Raw genomic sequence first — 20,062 nt, 5'->3', positions numbered from 1 at the left:
AAAAAAAAATAAAAAAAATCAAAAAAACCAGGAGCTGACACGTGGCATGTACTGTTCAAAAACGTTAACTATTTAAACACCGTTAGTGAAAAGGACCAAATTGACCACAATTTGACGAAAATGAGGATCTAATTGAACATAAAACGAAAATAGGGACCAAATTGAATAAAATCAACAAAAATATGGACCAAATGTATATTTAAGCCTTCTATAAAATAGTATGTAAGTTAGTCGATATAATGACTAATAATATTTAAATATTAAAATTGATTGTTATTTAATTAATTTTTTTTAGTGTATAGATCCAAAGATAATATATTAACATCTCCAAATTTATAGCATCATATTTTAATTATGTTAACATCTAAAATTTTATAATATATTATTCTTCATGTATGTTGCATCTGATATAATAAATTATGATATAATAAATCATGAATATATAAATATAAAGATTATAAATATCTAGAATAAACAAATAATTGAATATTTTATAAGAAAATATATTAAATATTTTAGAATTTATATGTAGATATATGTAATGGAAAAGAATCATTTTTAATATAATAATAGAAGAAACAAAAAATATGAATCTAAAACAAATATTTGTGGTAAATGATTGAATTATATTTAGTGACCACATTTTTTTAAAAATACGGTTACAGTCCAAAGTTTATCTAAAAGTAAAAAATAAATAAAATAATTAGTATAATATATATATATATATATATATATATATATATATATATATATATATTAGTAAAATCATGTAACCATGCGAAGTACAATAATAAATGAACGTCAATTTGAAAAAAAAAATCTGAGAACGAGGTTTTAGTTATCAATGTAATTAGCAAAATGTTGGAAAGAATTTGGTTAAAAAAAACTAATTGTAATCATTACTTTTCTAGTAGTATAAATAGGACGAATGGTGAAGGCATGTGGAGGAGGTAAAATAAAATAGAGAAGAATTGATAAAGCAAGAGAGAATTAGATACATAGGGTGGGAAAAAAATCTAATTTTCTTGATCCAATCCACTCTTGTTTTGATCCAATCTATTTAAAATTCATTTTATTAAAAATTCAATCCATTTAAAATTCATTTAATGGATTTGGATTTCAATCTAATCTACATCTTATATATTTTATGGATTGGGCATCCATTCTATAAATCAAGATTTTCAAATATGGATAATCCAAAAAATCCAATCCAAATTTTAAGTTTAGATTTTTAGTTGGGTTAAGCTAAAGGTTGAGATGTACTAGGCTAAATTTAGACTCAGACGGGCCTTGGTCGATGACTTGTACGGACCGAGCAGACCCGACGACCATAAGAGGTTGGGCAGGCCTAAAGATATGAAAGGGCTAGGAGGGCCCGACAAACCGGACGAGTCGATCGGGCCCAACGACCTGGAGAATTTGGGAGAGCCCGATGACCCGAACGGGCCCAACGACAAGGAAAATTCGGGTAAGCCCGATGACCCAAACGGGCCAGGCAGGCCCAATGACCCGAACAGTTCAGACAGGCCCGAAGATCCTAACGGGCTAGATGGGCCCAAAGACCCGAACGAGCTAGGCGTGCCTGAAGACCCGAAGGGCCAAATGGGCCCAAAGAACTGAACAGGCCAAGCAGACCCAAAGAACCGAACATGCTAGGTAGGCCTGATGACCCGAATGAGCACGGCGGGCCCGATGACCTAAACGGGCACGGTGGGCTCGAAGACTCAGATGGACTAGGATGGGTCGGCCTGACGACTCAGACGAGTCATGCCTGACGACCTGTACGTACTGAGTCATGTTGGCCTTAAGGACACAAATTTTAGAAAATTCAATTTAAATTTCTTTTATAAAAAATGAATTCTAAATTTTGAACTTGATCCATATATTTGGATTGGATTTAAATCTTGATTCAAATATTTGGATCTGAATTTTAAAAAAATCCAAACTAATTTTACTAAAAAAATGGATTTGAGTTGAAAATATAATCTAATTATTTGGATCTAAAACGATGTGGATTGGATCATTAAAAATCCGATCTATGCCCACCCCTAATACATAGTAACAACAAAGAGGAAAATTCTATATATCATCAAAGTCTTAATACAACCTTGAAGTATTTTCCATCACAACTAAGATAAGATAAGTGGGAGAGACATCTATCATTTTAATGAAGTGTCCCTAACCTTATTTCAAGTTATATTTAGTACCTTTTCTTATTTAATTTTTTTATTTATATTTATTTTAAGTTGTGTACTGGTCCTATATATTTAATTTATATTTATTCTCATTTATTTATTTATATTTATTTCTGAATCACAAATGTTTAAATTAGTTTAAAAAAATGTACTGGTTCTATACAAATGTTTAAATTGGTTTAAAGAAAAATTAAAAAATAAAATAAATTTACATGACACGTTAGTCCATGACTAATACCTAATTGCGTCATTTTTTTTATAAAATAAGACCAAATTAAAAAAAAAGAGTTAAACTAAAATACATAAAAAGAAAAGACTAATTTGAAATTTTCTTATAAAAATAAAAACTAATGACATAATTTAACCTTTTAGTAAAAAAATACATATATGGTTCGGTTCCTCCTTTTGTGCCATTAGACAAATGATAAATGAAGTCATCAATCTAAATAAAATAACACCAAAAATGGAAAACAATTGAAAATAAAATCACAACTAACCTTAAACATAAATTTGGAAAAATACAAGTTCTTCATTAATAGCATGTTACGAAAATATAAGTATAAAATACATAAGAGAGCATGATAAAATATATTAAGATGATTTATTTAAAAACTTTTCATTAAAAAAAAACATATCCAATTTATAAATATAAATGTAACTGAAATTATCCAACCCAAAAGTAATCATTTAATTAAATCCATTAAAACATTAAATATAGAATAATTATTGATAATGATTAATAAATTATAATTATAATTATGATTATGATTATGATTAATGACGTGAAGCGATCCAATCACTCTCACCACCTACTGCCTGAAGAGGAAAAGCGCGTTTGAATATAAGCGAAGCCTTCATACTACAACCATTTTACTCAAGTCAACTTATTTTACAACAACACGTGTGCATTATGAAGGAAGAAACAAAAGAAAGTATTCAATAAGTAGAAATTATTATGATAATTAAGAAAACAATTGAATGACAGCTCAAAATCAAAATCGATAACAAGTATTGGAAGAATGGTTAATGATAGTCAGAGCCACCGCGAATGTTCTCTGTCCATGTCTTGTCGCCATTTGTACGTATCAGAGTTTCAACAAGCCTTGCCACCTTTTCCATTTTTCTTCCACGCGTGCTTTTTTTTTTTCTCCTATATATCTTCTTCAACCTTTCTTCATCACTGTCTATTGTTGATTTTCAGCTAACCCATCATAGCCTTGTTTTTTCTCAAACTTTGTCCTACTTTCTTTATGGTTTTCTGATTTTTCGATCAGTATAACGTTGCTCTTTCAAACAAACAAAAAATCATTTTAATCTATTTTCTCTCTCAATCTTTATATTTAACTTGTTATCATCATTTTAATCCTTAAATATATGTTAATTTTATTATTATTATGATTATGATGATGATCTAATGACTTTTTTTTTTAATTTTATACTGGTCCAATTGAGGAGAGGTTTTAAATAGATTCTAAAATTTAATAAATAAAAAACTTCCACCAGGGCATCCTTATTCAAAGGATGACAAAAACAAAGTAATACAGCGGATATTTGTAACGAATATCATTATCCGTGTATATGTTTAGATAATGGGTACATTTATTTTAATTGTTTTTTTTTTTACTAATAAAACGAGAATGAATATCATGCATCTTATAGAATGAACGAGAATGACTATATTTGGTCAAAATTGATATTTAAATTTGTATTTTAAAATCATTTTATTAAAGTAAATTTATTAGTAAGAAAAATATTGATCAGCGGAAGAATTATTTATAATTTTAATTTTATAAACTTATGATATTTTATTTAAACTTATAAAGTTAAAATCAGTTTTAAAGAGATTGATTTATTTAAATATGTATTTTGCAGTGTAACTTATTGAATTTTCATTTTAGAAAAAAATAATTTTTTTTATATAATATTTTATATTATAATTCTATTTGAATTATAATTTAAAATAATTGTTTCATTTTATTTTATAATTTAAATAACCTTAGTTAATTCTTTTAAAATAAAAAATATCAATGAGTATTTATAATAACTGTGAATATACGATATTTCGAGAGTATTTTTGGAAGTGAATATATTCGTAAACACCTGTGAATATACAACACAAGAAACGTAACAAATTTTTAGATGGATCATATAACAGATAATAGTAATATTTAAATAATTAAATTAATTAAAAATTGAAGTAAAAAATATAAATAGAGTGAATTATTGTAAAACTAGTGAAAAAAAAGGGGATTGAGGCGAGATCTTATTATTATAATAATACATTATAAAAATATGATGTGAATTGCTTAAAAACTATGGTGCATGGATACGATACGTATATCAGACACGAGACGTATTTAATACGTCAATATATTTATTTTGAAAATAGTAGGATACGATACGTGATATATGAATATTAAAAATGGGTACAATAATTCTTAAAAACATAATAAATATATGATTGTTATTGTATTAATCCAAATTAAAACTATATGTACTAAAATTATCAACATAAAAAATATAAATTATTCTCATCATAAAAGTATCAAGGTAGGTAAATTCTTAAATAATGACCAATTTTAGTAACAAAAAATATGTTAGAGACCAATTTATAGACTAATTATTTTGGTAGTCAAAACCTTGGTAGCTAATGTTAGTGACCAATTATTTTGGTAGTCAAAATCTTGGTAACTAATATTAGTGACCAATTTAGAAATCAATTCATAATAAAAATCATTTTAATTATCAATTTAGAGACTAATTATAATTTTTTAGAACTATTTTAGTTGCCAATAATTTTTAGTTTTTAAATTGATACTTAAATTGGTCACTATATAGTGGCTAATTATTTTTGTTACTAAAATTGATCATTATTCAAAGATTTTCTTGTACTGTACTACAACTTTACAAATTAGATATTTTTCACTGATAAGTATCGATAAGGTATCCTAAAGTATCGTATACAGATACGTGTCGGATATGGATATGTGATCCAATTTGAAGTTTTTGTGCATCATAGCTTAAAAGTCAGATAGTATAGTAAAATTTACTATAATTTCACATTGTAGCTTTGGAATATTTAGAATATTTAAGAGATTATATGCAAACAGAACAATTTCGAATATTTATTTTAAATTTTCTTAATTTCAAAACACCAATCGGATATCATATCACACATGTTTTTTATGAATGGAATGATAATTTACTTTGAAAGATCTTTTGAAGTTAGCTTAGTCCACCAAGATAATCCATTATTGTTGATATATTACTTTATTAGTTAATTTAGCTTTTATATAATAATATAAATGGTTTAATGTTTTATGTATTTATTTATATTTTTTTTCATAATAAATATAATTTGTTTATGTTTTGTGAAATATAATTTTTATAATGAGTTATTTGGTATCCTCGTGCTTTATCTATATTTTTTATTTTGTAATAAATTAATTAATGAACTTTAAAATATTATTATAGTTGAGATGTCAAAGTTCATAATTATGTCAAATTTGAATTTATTTAGAAATAATATGAATAGTTTATTTAAGGTTAATTCGCATGTAAATTAATCATTTGATAATATTTTGTAAATATTTTAAGTAGGTGTTTGAATTCATATTTTTTTAATTAGATTTTTCTATTTAATTGTTTTTTATGAAAAAATAATAATTATTTGTGTGAGAACCTAGAAAATAGTAGTTTAGAATGAGAAAGTGTTTAAAATAATGGAACTCAATTATTTTATTATTAAAATACTTAAATATAAATAGAAAATCTAAAAACGATTTTTTCATTAGTTATAAAGACTTTATCTATCTAGAAATTGTTTCTTAAGTTATCTCTACCTTCTCTCTAAAATTCCGACTTATGTATTCATTTATCTAATAATTAGAGACCACTAGGTAATCCCTCAACTTCTGTTCGATCAACTTCTCCAACATAGTAAGTTGATTTTCTGCTCTTAACTATTGTCTAATGGAAATCCTTTTGCATGTGAGAATTTTTCTCTTGCATGAGTCATCTGAGTTGTCCTTATGATTCTTTATTAATCAGTGATTCATATACCCTAATCATGTTATTGTTGTTTGTAGATTGAATTGTGATCTCTGCTAAGTTTAGAGGGGGTTGATACTCGAGCTTAGTCTTCTGCACTGTTTCACATGTAAGGGAATCTAGACTGTTTTTTTTTAAGATTTGAAAATGTATTGCTTGTTTTGGTTCGATTCTATGTAATCTTCACTGAATTGATGAGTGTATTGGCTTGAATTGAATGTTGGTTGGTGTTGCTTTAGCTTTCTGGAATTATATGTTGTGAGCAGGTGAGAATCTACTATTTTCGCCCAAGCGAGTGGATCTTGCTTAAGCAAAAAATAGCAAGAAAATCATTTTTGATTGAATTCTCACCTAGGCGAGAATGTCTCGCTTGAGCAACTTATGTCATTGGGCGAGTCTTTACTCGCTGGGCGATTTAAGTGATTAATTTTCCTCTGGAGCTCTAAGGAGTTAGTCGCTAGGCGAGCATGTACTTGTCGCTTAAGCGAGATATTATGGAATCTGAGTGAGAATATCAGTATCTATTGGATATTGTTTGACTTTGATGTTGATATTTTTATAATTATGTTTGATTGATTAGCATTTAAATATTTTAGCACTAATTCAAGGAGAATTAAATGTGAATTGTGGTAGTGTATGCATTGAAGTAGAGATTGTCTTGGCAGTTATCCCGACACTCTAATAACCATTCAAGTTCTTAATTAGAGAGGAATAAAATATGTGGTGAGAGGAGCAGAAGGTCTTAACCTATGGTTTTTTCCTTAACCAAAGGTGTTAACAAACTAACTTTGTATGTTGGTAGAGTTTCACTCTTAATCTGTTGTCCCTCTACAAAGCATGAGATGCCATTACAAGTGTAAAACTGCCTGGATCTAATCTCAATGCATGTATCCAAATTAGTTGAGTCATAAATATATATATATATATATATATATATATATATATATATATATATATATATATTTGTATGTGCATATCTACTTGTTTGTAGTTGATTTATGTCAATATTTTATGGATTGAGATACTTCTTTAAAAAGTCATTAGCTTACTTTTATATTGTCTTTTTTGTGTTCTTTGATTCTGTTTTCCTTTTGCAATGATCACCTGATCGGTGTGAACAATTGATGATTCTACAGTTGCATCAATACAAGGAGGAAGAGGGAATGTTGCTGAGTAGAGACATAAAGATCTAGATATTTGTGTATAGACTTGTGTTTTCTTTTTGGAAACTCTTGTTGCAGTTTAGTACATAAATTGTATAGTAGTTTATCTACTTTTGTGGGATAATTGTAATATAATGTTTATATGCTTAGGCTATACGCTGTGAATTATCATATATAGAATATTTTGTTTGATGATTTAGATGGTTAAATGAGATATTACAGTTTGACTCAGTTCTACGAGTTTGAAACAAAATTATGTCCTGGAATGAGTTATTGAGAAAACTATGAAAAAAAACTTGGATTAACTGGATTTATTAAAGTGATAATATTAAATTTATAATTTGGTTTAAAACCTAATAATTGTTGGAGAAATAAAATTTTTAACTTGAAGAATAAAAGAAAATACTCAATATAACATGTCGAGGTTATAATACATCAAAAACCAATTAAAAGCGGTTGAAAGACTTTAGGCTTGGGTCAATTTTTTTACTTAGAAAAAGTAAAAAAAAAAACTTTAAAAAGATAAGTTGAAGTTGTTTTTAATTTTGTTTTTCTTTTAGCTTAAAAGTTTTTCTAAACTAAAAGTTGACTGATAATTTTTTAAAAATTTCTATGTTTTATTAAAAATCCAATGAAAAAAATTGTATTTAATAAATAAAAATATTTTTTAAAACTAATTTATATAAAATTTTCTCAATGAAAAAGAAGTTGAAGTACAAATACCTGTTTTTCTAATGTAAAAATTTAATTTTAATGATTATTCTTTAAGAAATATATATAATATCAATTATAAAGAAATTTAAATTTTAATTAAAACTGATACAATACTGAAGTTTATATATACATCAATAACTTTTTAAAATAACTAAAAACATTCGTTGAAACTAAATAATATTAAATTACATTAAAATAGTCTAATCAATCATTTGACTCAGATATAAATTATCAGTAACCATTAACCAGCAAATTTTACGTAACATATTGTATCGTCTTCTTGTCTGATTAAGTATGTCAAAAATATTAAATAAATTAATAAAATGTCAAATATATATATATATATATATATATATATATATATATATATATATATATATATATATATATATATAAAGGTGTTTAAGCAATAAAGAAAAACATTAAATACATGTAACTAAATAGGCAAACAGAAAGAAATTGAGGAAGTTAAACAAAAAATCTTTGTTTTAGATATAGGTTACTATTTTGGTGAATTGCTGTTTTAGAGTGGCAAATAAATATTTATCTTGTTTGTAGATATTCTTTTTGAATTATTTTTATGCAAAAAATGTAAACTTCTTATTATTTAAATATTTTTATACAAAAAGTATTTGACCTAATTTTTTCTTAGGGTGAAAAACTAAAAAAAGAAATGGTCAAACACAAGTTTGATTTATTAGTTAGAAACTGTTAAATAAATAATTTAACCTTTATTTGAGATATTCACGTGCGGTTAATGTCCAATGATGAAATAAGGTTTATTGAATATAAAGCAAACGCGTTGAGATTTCTTGATTGTTGGGTCAATGAGAGTTACCTTTTTAATTCTTTCCAAAGTCAGCATACAACAGAGTAACCAATTTGAGACTCTTTGTTTTCAGGTACACTCTTCTATTTCAATGACATATAATTGAATTAATTAAATTTGATTTTTCTTTAAAATTTAGGTATTTTAATTAAGTTATTATTAAATATTTATATTTAGTTTTTAATTAAATTACTGTCATTTAATTTTTCTTTCTGATATGACATGACTTTTAATTTGTATTTGTTTCTTGTTTTCATATGAAAAACAAAAAAAAATACTATATTTTAGTTTTAAATATATAATAAATTTGGATAGTTTTATTCATTAATAAAAATATATAAAATATTTTGGATATTCAATAAAATATTTTTAATAGAAATTTAATTAAAACTATTTAATTTTATTAATAACTTAAAATTTAATCATGTTATTTTTTTTTAGGCGAAAAAAATCAAATAACAAATTTTTAATACAAAAGTAGACAATATTTGAATATTTATTAACAAAAATGAATATAAAAAAATATTTAAATATATAAGAAATTTAAAATTTAATTCTATCATTTTTATTTTTTATGTTCAGATACATAATAATGATAAGATAAGATAAGACTATATCATCTTAGCAGATAAGCAAAATTCATTATTAAAAATTTAATTAAAAAATATAATTTTTTAAGCATTCATCAGAATAATTTATTTTAATAAAAATTTAAAATTTAACTAAAACTATATATTTTTCATATAATATTTTTTATGAAAGATATAAGAATAAGAGAAGAGATTTCCATCTAAAACCAAGGTTGACAATATATGGATCATGACATGATGCTGGAAATACTAATAATATAAATCATTCTATGTGCCATTCTTTTTAATTTACTTACAAAGCCAACCCTACAGATTCAAAAACTGTAGCGATATTGTGAAATAATCAATAATTATATATCTAACTGTTATGTGCATATACAAATATTATATATCTAACTATCATTGTTTCTATAATTAATTATTTCTGTAAACAATGTGAAAAAAAAAAAAGTTAAATGATACGTTGACCAATCTCATTTTCCTGTCATATTCTTTATTTTGTCGTTACATGTTAAAATGCAAGGGAAATATTCTCCTTACTTTTTTTTATAACTGCATATAACTGAATTTATGTAATTACTAACCGCTGCTGATAAAAAAACTAATTGATGTGATTTTTTTTTTATTTTTTAGAGTTTGACATAAAATATAGGAAGATTTGTAATTATGAGTAAAAGATATTTTATATAGAGATCATCTATAGACCACAAAATATTTGTAATATAGAATATCTTATTATTATTATTATTATTATTATTATTATTATTATAGACAATTTCTTAAAATCAAATTGTCACTACCCTTGCAGAAATTGGTGGGAATCATAATTGCTAAGTACCAACTACCACACTGCAATAATTTCTCTATTTTAATTTCACACGTGAATATGTTTAAGAATCCTACCCCACCTAAAATTTAACATTTAATAAAATTAAAAACAATTATTTGTTAATTAAAAAAAATCATCGTATTATTATTTTTATTTAATTATTTGAATTGGTAAGATGCCTCTGTTAAGTACATTCTGTCTATTCATAAAACAAAATAGTACTCAATTTCATTTCAACAAACGTATCATTAGTTAAAAATTACTTTTTATCTATAAATAAATACGCATAACTTTACCTTTTGTTTTAAAACCCTTTAATTGTTATAATTTTTTTTATTTGTTATTGCAATTTATCCTTAAATTCAATTCATTCTCTTCATAGGTCTCATATCCTTATATTAATAAATAGCATGCACAGTATGTAGCTACAAAATAATGTATATGGTTAAGTGTGCCTATAATGATAACTGATACGTACACTTCAAAACAATAAAACAAGAATATGAAAACGTAAAAAAGAAAGGGTAGCCCCAGTTGACACGACAACGAAAAGTCATAATTTTGACCTTGGTTTGGAACAAAGAATTATCATGGACATACAATGAACATGTTTTCCAGAAAAAAAGAACAAATAGAAGATAAAAGTATGATAGTATCAATTAAAATAAATTAATATATAAAAAATTAAACAAAATTTATAAATTAATTTTTACATGAGTTAATTTTATCCTTAACTTTTTTTTTTTGAAAAGTAACTCGTGTGGAGATTTTGTGTATTTAATGTGTATATTTTGTCTGCATTTAGTTAACAGCGACCACTCCCAACGTGTTGGCTTTGAAAGGAGTAATCCTTGTCTGATTAAAGCTCACGCATGCACGGTGTAAGGGATGATGCTGTAATATAACAAACATAATATATTGTTTTTATTGTCAAAACTATTTTCCTCAACGTGTTATTATATGCGACATATCTTATCAAGGTGTAAATATATAACATAACAAGTCAAATGAATCTAAGTATAATTAATAAAATCAAGAAAATATAACTATATATATATATATTAGTGTTATAAGTATTAGCTTCTTAAATTTATATTAGAGACGAAGTTTGACTTAAAGAATATATAAAAAAGTATTCTTTCGAAATAAATAATAAAAATTACATTAAAAATAAGAAGATGAGGATTAATCTATTTATATTCTAATGTATAAATATAGACTCGAAGGTAGTTTAGAGATATTAAGAAACTAACTCAAGAAAAAAAAAGTGAAGTTCTTCATATTATCTCAAAAAACAAGTCATTTAAGTTTGTTTGATCTCCATGATTATATTATGCAACATTTGCTTCATCTCCTAGTCTTAGACCTACTTAGATGTGGTATTTTATGAAATGGTTGACTTGTTGATTATCTATTTATTAAGAAATAACAATATTTTGTTTTCCATATTATTAATATTTTACTATTCCATTATATATATACCGTCCAAGGAATGGCCGATCTCAACATGCTCATTTGGATTCCAACTCGATAAATATTTATCATAAAACAACGAGTTTCAGTCACAGGCACAGGTGATGATCATTTGGGCCGAGGTGGCCGAGGTGATGAGGATTTGGGCCGAGGTGGCTGAGGTGACGAGCATTTGAGCCGAGATGATGAGCATTTAGGCCGAGGTGGCCGAGGTGACAAGCATTTAGATCTAGGTGACCGAGGTGATGAGCAAATATCCCTGGATTTTAGGAATAACCATCCCATGCGAGATTTCAGGAGAGAATAATGAAGAAGTGGGTAGATTGGTTAACTAAAGATCTGACAGTAAGATAACAATTTTAAGACTGAAAGACTATATATATATATATATATATTAATTTCTTAATCCTTATTGTCGGGATAGGAATAAATAAAATAATTTTTAATAGGTCCGGTCCATGCATAATTATGTGTTTTCTTTCACGTTCCATTACAACTATAGTCAATTATTATTATTTATCTCATGGTTTCACTGTTAATTTTGACTTGTTAAAAATGCAAAGCGAATGGAAGTTTCCCTCATACAATGATTTGGAGGTGGGACTTGGGGGAGTGTTATTCAGTAGTTTCTATTCACCACCACTTTTTTGAGTTCAAAAGTTTGAACTTGAACATCCCAATCTAAATATAGTATTATTAAATTCAGCGTGCTGCTAATCTAGCTGCAAATGAGTAGTTTTCAAAGGCTAAAGAAGTGAGAAGTGAGATTATGGTACGGTACCCACTATTATTTTTTTGACATTACAGAAGACACAAACACTGTGGTTCTAAACTCACGTGGAACAAAAACAAACGTGGTGGTCCACTTTTGTTTCCTCCAGGGACTGTCATCGACGCGTAGTGCAAAACATCACTGCCCTCGTCACAACTGTCCACGTGTACAACAGCATGCACTTTCTAAGCCCCACACGCGCCTTTGAAGTCTTACATCACAGTGAGTCAAACATCTTCACTCGCTTCGGCACATATATAAAGAGCCGCAAACAAACTCCACCCTCAGAAAACGCAAACGACACAGATTCTCGGCACAAGCCAACGACAAAGCTTCCAATTCTAAAATCACAAAAAAAAAAAGGAAAAAAAAAAAACATCGTCAGGGTGAAACATTTTTGGTTGGCTATTTAAAGAGTGAGTGTAAAGAAATGGTGAAGCCTGGTGGCGTGGAAAAAGCTACGGAGGAGCGAACCAATACGTCGTACAGGGGAGTACGGAAGAGGAAGTGGGGAAAATACGTGTCGGAAATTAGGCTTCCCAACAGCCGTCAAAGGATTTGGTTGGGTTCCTACGACAGCGCCGAGAAGGCGGCGCGCGCTTTCGACGCGGCCATGTTCTGCTTACGTGGCAGCGGCGCCAAATTTAACTTCCCGAATGACCCGCCCAACATCGCCGGGGGGAGGACCATGACCCGCCCTCAGATTCAGATAGCCGCGGCTCGTTTCGCCAATTCGGAGCCCCAGAAAGAGTGTTCGGGTCAGCAACACGTGGAGTCTTTAGCTTCGGACGAGGAAACGGCGTCGTTCAGGTTGGAGTCGTCGTCGTCTCCTCCTCTCTCCGACGTGTCGGTTCAGAACGACCCCATATTCCAAAACGGGTCATTTCCCGATCCGTTTTCGGATCTCGGGTCGAGCAGTTTCGCCCCCGAGTTCTCCGATTTTCCGTGTTATGACGATTTCAGCCGCGATTTCTTCATGCCGGGGCTTCCGAGTTTCGATGACGGAGAAGAGAACGTGGACGGGATGATAGTTCAGGGCCCGTTGTGGAACTTCTAAGAGGGTCAGGGTTTGGATAATTTTATTATATCCAATTCCGGGACCAGAATCGGGTTTGGGTTGGTCAATTTTTGTTAGGCCAAGCCCTATGTGTTGGTAGTTACTCATGAAAATGATTTCTTTAATTATTTACCAAGTAGTCAAGGGTTCGAATTTTAGAGATGGGAACATAATTCAGTTAGTTGTCACGAATTAATTGTAAAGTTGTCTGCTCATAATGTAACTTCTGGGACATTTATTGAATTTTTAAGGATAATATCCTGCGTGTATGGTCAGGTGGTAGCGGACCCATTATATTAATTAATAGTAAATAGGAAGGTTTTTATTTATCGTAATATGAAAACAATAAGTGAAAACAATTAAATGAAGCATTTATTCATAGTGTTTTGAGTAACTTTTTGTTAACAACTAAATTGTGAAGGTTTCGTTATTAAAAAATGGAGTGTTCTGTCATAAGCAGTTTGTGATAAGATTGCAAGACAATAAGTAGAGCTAAGAATAAGAGGGAACATGAGAATGATAAAGAAAACTCAAAAATTGTGTACTTTGAAAATTATTAAATAAATAAATCAATATATATGCATGTGACGCGCTATAAAAGAAAAGGGATAAAACGTTTTGGGTTGATGCAAACTCCGCGGGGGCTTTTAAAAAGCAAGTTGTTCTTGGAAAAGTGACAATTACGTGTAAGGAAAAGGCTTTCTATAAAAGAAAATATTACTTTCTAATAACTTAAAAACAAAAATTCTTGAAGTGGAAAAACTGTGACTCTCATCACCACTTATATTTCACTTTTTTAGGAAAACCAACATAGCATTGAAGTTTTCAGTTGATTCTGATAAGAAGGGAGTAACGTACATATCCACCCAAGTGTGTATATATGAATAAAACATGATAAACATGGCATTGGAGAATATCGTGGCGTCACTCGTTTGTTGAAATAGAAAGAAAAAAGAAAATGAGAAATTGAACGAGATAGAGGTACTTTTCTTTTTCTCATTTCATGGGTTTATGTTAAAAGACTTGTTTTTTGTTTTTTTCTCTCTCGAAGATTCACTATCTATGTTGGTCAATTTACTATTTCTTCCTTCAAAATAGGTGGACGAAGTATATCCTCCGAAGATCTGGGATCCCTTTTGTTTTATTTAGCATAATTATTGGTTTATAAATATTCAGATAAACTTACAAATATGAAAAATAAAATCAACAATATTATTCTAACATTTTTTTTTCAGAAATAAAAATTTGTTGCAAATAAAATGATGTTCGGTAATTAAAGAAATATTTTTTTTTATTTAATACCAATCAATAAAGAAGAATAGCATAATATACACTGACAAATAGTAATCAATTATAGTAATAAATAATTATTAGTAATTATACCGACAAATTTATTTACTGATCTACAAAACTAAAAATTATTAGTTACTAAAATAATTACTGTTATGAATAAAACATTATAATTGGTAACTAAATTAGTCTTTCAAATTAGGTACCAAGGTCTTGGCTACTAAAGGAAAATTGGTTACTCAAAATTAGCTACCAAAGGTTGTGGCTACCAAATAATTTAGTTTCTAAATTAGTAACTAATTAATTAGTGACCAATTATAATTTTTTATTCATAATAACGGTGATTATTTTAGTAATTAATAATTTTTAATTTCTTAAATTGGTATAAAAATTATTGATCATTATAGTGACTAACTATTTTTGCCTTCTAAAATTGGTTTCTAATGGAGGATTTTTCTTTTTGTAATAATATGTAATATATATATATGTAAAAAGTTAATATAAAATATAATGATAACAATTAAAAAAATAATGAATAATTTGTTGAATGCTTAGTTTTATTTTTTTTTTATCACAATTCTATAATGTATTAGTTGCTTAATACTTTTAAATTATATTTGATTGTGTGAAATTTAACAACTTCTAGTCACTCTAGTGTATTCCTTGAGCATCATGGCTTAAATGGATATTTAAAAGGTCTTAAGCTAAGGTAAAAGAAATCGCATTATCTCTATCGAAAACATCAAATATCAATTAAATCCTTTTGTCCTCGCTTAACAAGCAAATAAAATATATCATACTATTTATTAGGGTTTTGAATCTAAGTGTGTAATTAATAATGGAATCTACCAGCAACTTTGTTCCATTCTCATTTTAATTTTTAACATTCTGAGCACGTCATTTGATCCTTTTTCAGATTAAAAAAAAATGGAAGAGTTACATAATCTCCAAAGATTATCATAGTATTAAAATAGTTGTCTTCTCCACTTCCATGGTGACACCCATAATTTCGTAGTTGAAGCACTATAACTTTCTTATTTTGACATGTAGTTATGGAAACATGTGTTTAAGGATATAACCATTTTCAGTCATGGGTCCTCCCAGAATGATATGTTTTTCTTTTGCCAACTCTCTTTAAAACCAATTTGGGGATGCACCTTGTCCCCCATCGTAATATACCTTTCTGCCAACTTCAACAACTTTATCTTTTAGTCATGTGTTCTTCAAAGAACTTTGTACCACATTGCAAATTTTAAATTAAGAAGTTAGGTGGAAGTTCAAAAAATCCTAACAAATAATACTACAAAACAATTTCACATTTTACTTTCAAGAAGGATTCGAAAAATCATATTTATTATTATTTTCTTCAAACTCCCAAGAAAAATATGAAAAAAAAATATATGCTTGAAATGGTATAATCTCGATGTTACCTCATAATGAAAGGAATGATCTTATTTCTTAGCGTGTGAAAACACATTATTAGGTGCTCAATTTATTTTTCATTGAGCTCAAACCTAAAAATGTATTCGATATATATATATATATATATATATATATATATATATATATATATATATATATATATATATATATATATATATATATATGATAAGGGATGAAGCAAACTACTCACAAAAGAGTTTGTAGAAAAATGATCCTAATCACTTTCTCTAAGTGTTTCCACTTAAAAAATGTTTAGAATTGTCACTAAATTTCATACAAAAAATCCTAAAATGGTAATGGTTCACTTAATCACTCAAAATAAATAGAAAATAACGTGTTAGAAAGAATTGTCTCAAAATTCCAAATCAAAAGTAATTTTCCATAAGTTAAACAATCACAATTCTTTGAAACACTTTATCTCTTAATTGAAAAGTAAGAAAAACCTAAAAAGAATGGTTTGTACCAAGAATGAAATTTAAATTTCGAGGTATCAATATATTGATCAAGGCAACGTATTGGTTGTTAGAGATTAAAGTGTGAGTTTAAGTCTCATATTGAGTAAAAATGAGAAAGTTGAACATCATATAAGGATGGCCATTCATAAACCCATTGTCTTAAGATTTTGATTTAAGAGTAGTGTCAATCCCTTATGTGTGGGTTTGGCTCATGTCTCATTGGTATTGTATCTCTTCGATGATCCTCTCACAAAAAACACAATAGTTGATGTTGAGTTTTTTTCCAACAAGTGGTAGTAAGAGCTATGGTTCAATAGGATATTTTTCTTAGTATGCTTTATTATGGTTGTAGCTTAGTATGATCTTTTACATCAGAAAAGATTAATTCCTTATTGTTGAAGAATCATCCTTGATGAAAGGATCATTGTTAGCGTCGTGTTGGCGCAATGAATTTGCAGTCGGGTTCTTGGATGTGCGAAGACAGTGAGACATGTTGGATATGTAGTGGAGTTCGCATGTGGGAGGTAGTAGTTGATGCTCACGTGGCCCTGTGAGCGATGTACAATGAGAGATATGATATGTGTGAGTCGCAGTTTGCGACATATTCGTGTAAAAAGTGCTTTACGATTTACAAATATGCTATAGTTGTTTGTGTAGTGTAACTCATGGATTTAGGTTGTTGTGTGCAACTGGAGTGTTTGATAACGTTGGATCTACTTGGTGAGGGTGGGGCTCAAGATCATCGTTTTTCATGGCTCGCGCGATGCTTCGTCGGTGGTGGGTGTTGTGTTGTGGTGTTGTGGCAGTGCAATGGAGGTGTGGTTTCTAACAAAGGATGCTAGTTTTCTTCTTGTGGTGACTGCATGGAGGGTCGGTGGTGGTTGTGTAGTGAAGAATGTTGGCTATGTTGCAGATCTACTTGAGGAAGAAAGAGATTACCTAGCAGCTTTTGGTTGTTCAAATTTGATAGTGGATTATTATGACATGTGACACCTATTGGTTGGCCAGATTTAAAAGTGGATGATTGTGACACGCTGTAGCTCCTGGTTGGACAGAATGAGAGTGCTAGGATCAGTCTTTTCTAACGGTAATTTTATACACATGGACATCGACCAAGGTGTTTGGTGCGGAATTGGGAGGAACAATCATTTAAGACAAATCTATAACTTTTTCTGTTATAAATACCATTCATATACCTTTGAGTGCTCCAAATACTTTGTATATAGATATATAATGAGTTTGGTAATAGGAAAAAAAAAACTTAGAGACTGCCAAACGAATATTTCTTTAGAAGATTATCTTTCCTTCAAGATCATTTTACCTTCTCTTTATATCTCATGGTCAACACTCACGTTCTTGATATGATAGTATGTTTGAATAAAATAATTTAAAATAGTAATTAATTTATATTTAAATAAAATAGTTGTTTTGATAAAAAAATTTAAAAAATTTAGAAAATTAAAATTTTCTTTTAGAAATATTCATAGAATTAAGTAGTTGAAGTGGTGATTTATTTTTACATAAGTCAAAGGACAAGTTTGCTCTCCTGAATGACTTGTATATGAATAAAAAACGGCCTTTCTTATAATAGAGTTCACAATAACTTAAGAATGCAGCACTTTCTGTAAAATCTTCATTTTTTTTCTTAGAAAAACTATGGTTATTTTTGTTATTGTAACCCATAAAACATAAAGTACTTCAATATTTATAAAAAAAATTGAAATTGAATTATTTGTAATTAAATAAGTAAACCAAGTCTTTGGTGTTTAAAGTAAATCGATCATTACAAGATTGAAGTTTTAGTCTCTAATCCTATCATATAGAAACACAAATTTTGGTATCTAAATTGAGTGTCAACTAATACCTAGTTTCTAGATTAAAAGGCTCATCTTTTAGATTACTTAATATAATTAATTAATTTGTTATATGTGGTTAACATTACGTAGGATATTATTCTAATTCAGTGATCTATGGATAAAGTATGCATACAATACAATATATGATACAATATACCTATACCTAAGATTATTTTTGATAATTTGGTAACCATTTTAACTATACACATTCTATTACCATTATCCTTATTAAGATAAATTATTTTATTTATATTATATTTTATATTTTAAATTTATTTTTCATAATTACTTTTCAAGAATATATTTTTTCATAAATTTAATAATAATTAAAATAATTAATTTTTTATTCTTTTATAATCATAAAATAAAAGTGGATACACTTTACATGTATTTCAACTGGCGTATAATAATGTTGTGATTCGTCTCATATTAAAATAAATATAGATATCACACTATAATTCTTTTTATTTGAAAATTATATAATGTTATAATAGTTTGTTTCAAATCCTATCACAACTATATTTTATTTTATTTTAAAATTGACATTTATTTTGAAATTATATGCATTAAATTTTAAATCGTTAGGCATATATTTTGAATTTTTGTACATTGTTAAAGAATTTAGATTTTTAATAATGTTTTGTTGGTGTGCCTATAAATAAATGTTTAATTTTATGGGTTTAATTTTTTTTAAACTGTTACAATATTTTATTTGTTGCTATTAATAGTTTAAAATTTAATTATTTATTTATTTTCTTACCAATTTTGCTACTTCGAATCAAAATTTAATTTATCTGTTATTTAAACTTATTTTCATTTATTGTTATTATAATTTGAAAATTTGATTTAGAAATCATTCAAAATGTATATCATTCTTAATTCTTAATTGTTTAACACATTGAAGCACTTCATATATAAACGAATGAATAATAATTTGTTAAACATATTATTTATTCTCAAAAAAAAAAAGTTATAAATTTCTGTACTTAACCTTTTATTTAAGTTTTAAAATAATTCTTTCAACGATAACAGAAACTTGTCAACATCCAAACTCTCTAATTTGAAATCATTATTTATTCATTAACTAACTTTAAAACAAAGTAAAGATAAGAACTAAAAGTGTAGGATATGGACCTTCCTATTTTTTCATGTCAAAACCCATATAACGATATTTAACATAGATATTATAGTTAAGATTATGTAACCACTAATAAGATAAAGATAAAGAGTTAAGTAAACATTTAAATTTCACCATAAGAATTGTTTTATATAAAGAGAGGCACTCTCTCTAAAATTCACAACCAAATTGAAATTGAAATTGAAATTGAAATTCTACTCATCTGGCC

The 20,062-nt window shown here is 27.6% G+C and overlaps 1 protein-coding gene across 1 annotated transcript; it reads left to right on the top strand.

Moving 5' to 3' along the window:
• The first annotated feature begins 12,882 nt into the window (after positions 1-12,882).
• On the top strand, positions 12,883-13,928 carry LOC114196308 (ethylene-responsive transcription factor ERF017). Its single transcript, XM_028086909.1, has one exon. It carries the CDS (start codon positions 13,046-13,048, stop codon positions 13,670-13,672), a length of 627 nt encoding a protein of 208 aa, XP_027942710.1. The 5' UTR covers positions 12,883-13,045; the 3' UTR covers positions 13,673-13,928.
• The last annotated feature ends 6,134 nt before the right edge of the window (positions 13,929-20,062 follow it).

Source organism: Vigna unguiculata, chromosome 9 (assembly GCF_004118075.2).
Source record: "Vigna unguiculata cultivar IT97K-499-35 chromosome 9, ASM411807v1, whole genome shotgun sequence".
Lineage (NCBI taxonomy): Eukaryota > Viridiplantae > Streptophyta > Magnoliopsida > Fabales > Fabaceae > Vigna > Vigna unguiculata.
Note: the sequence above shows the minus strand (reverse complement) of the source record. Positions and strands in the feature narration are given on the sequence as shown.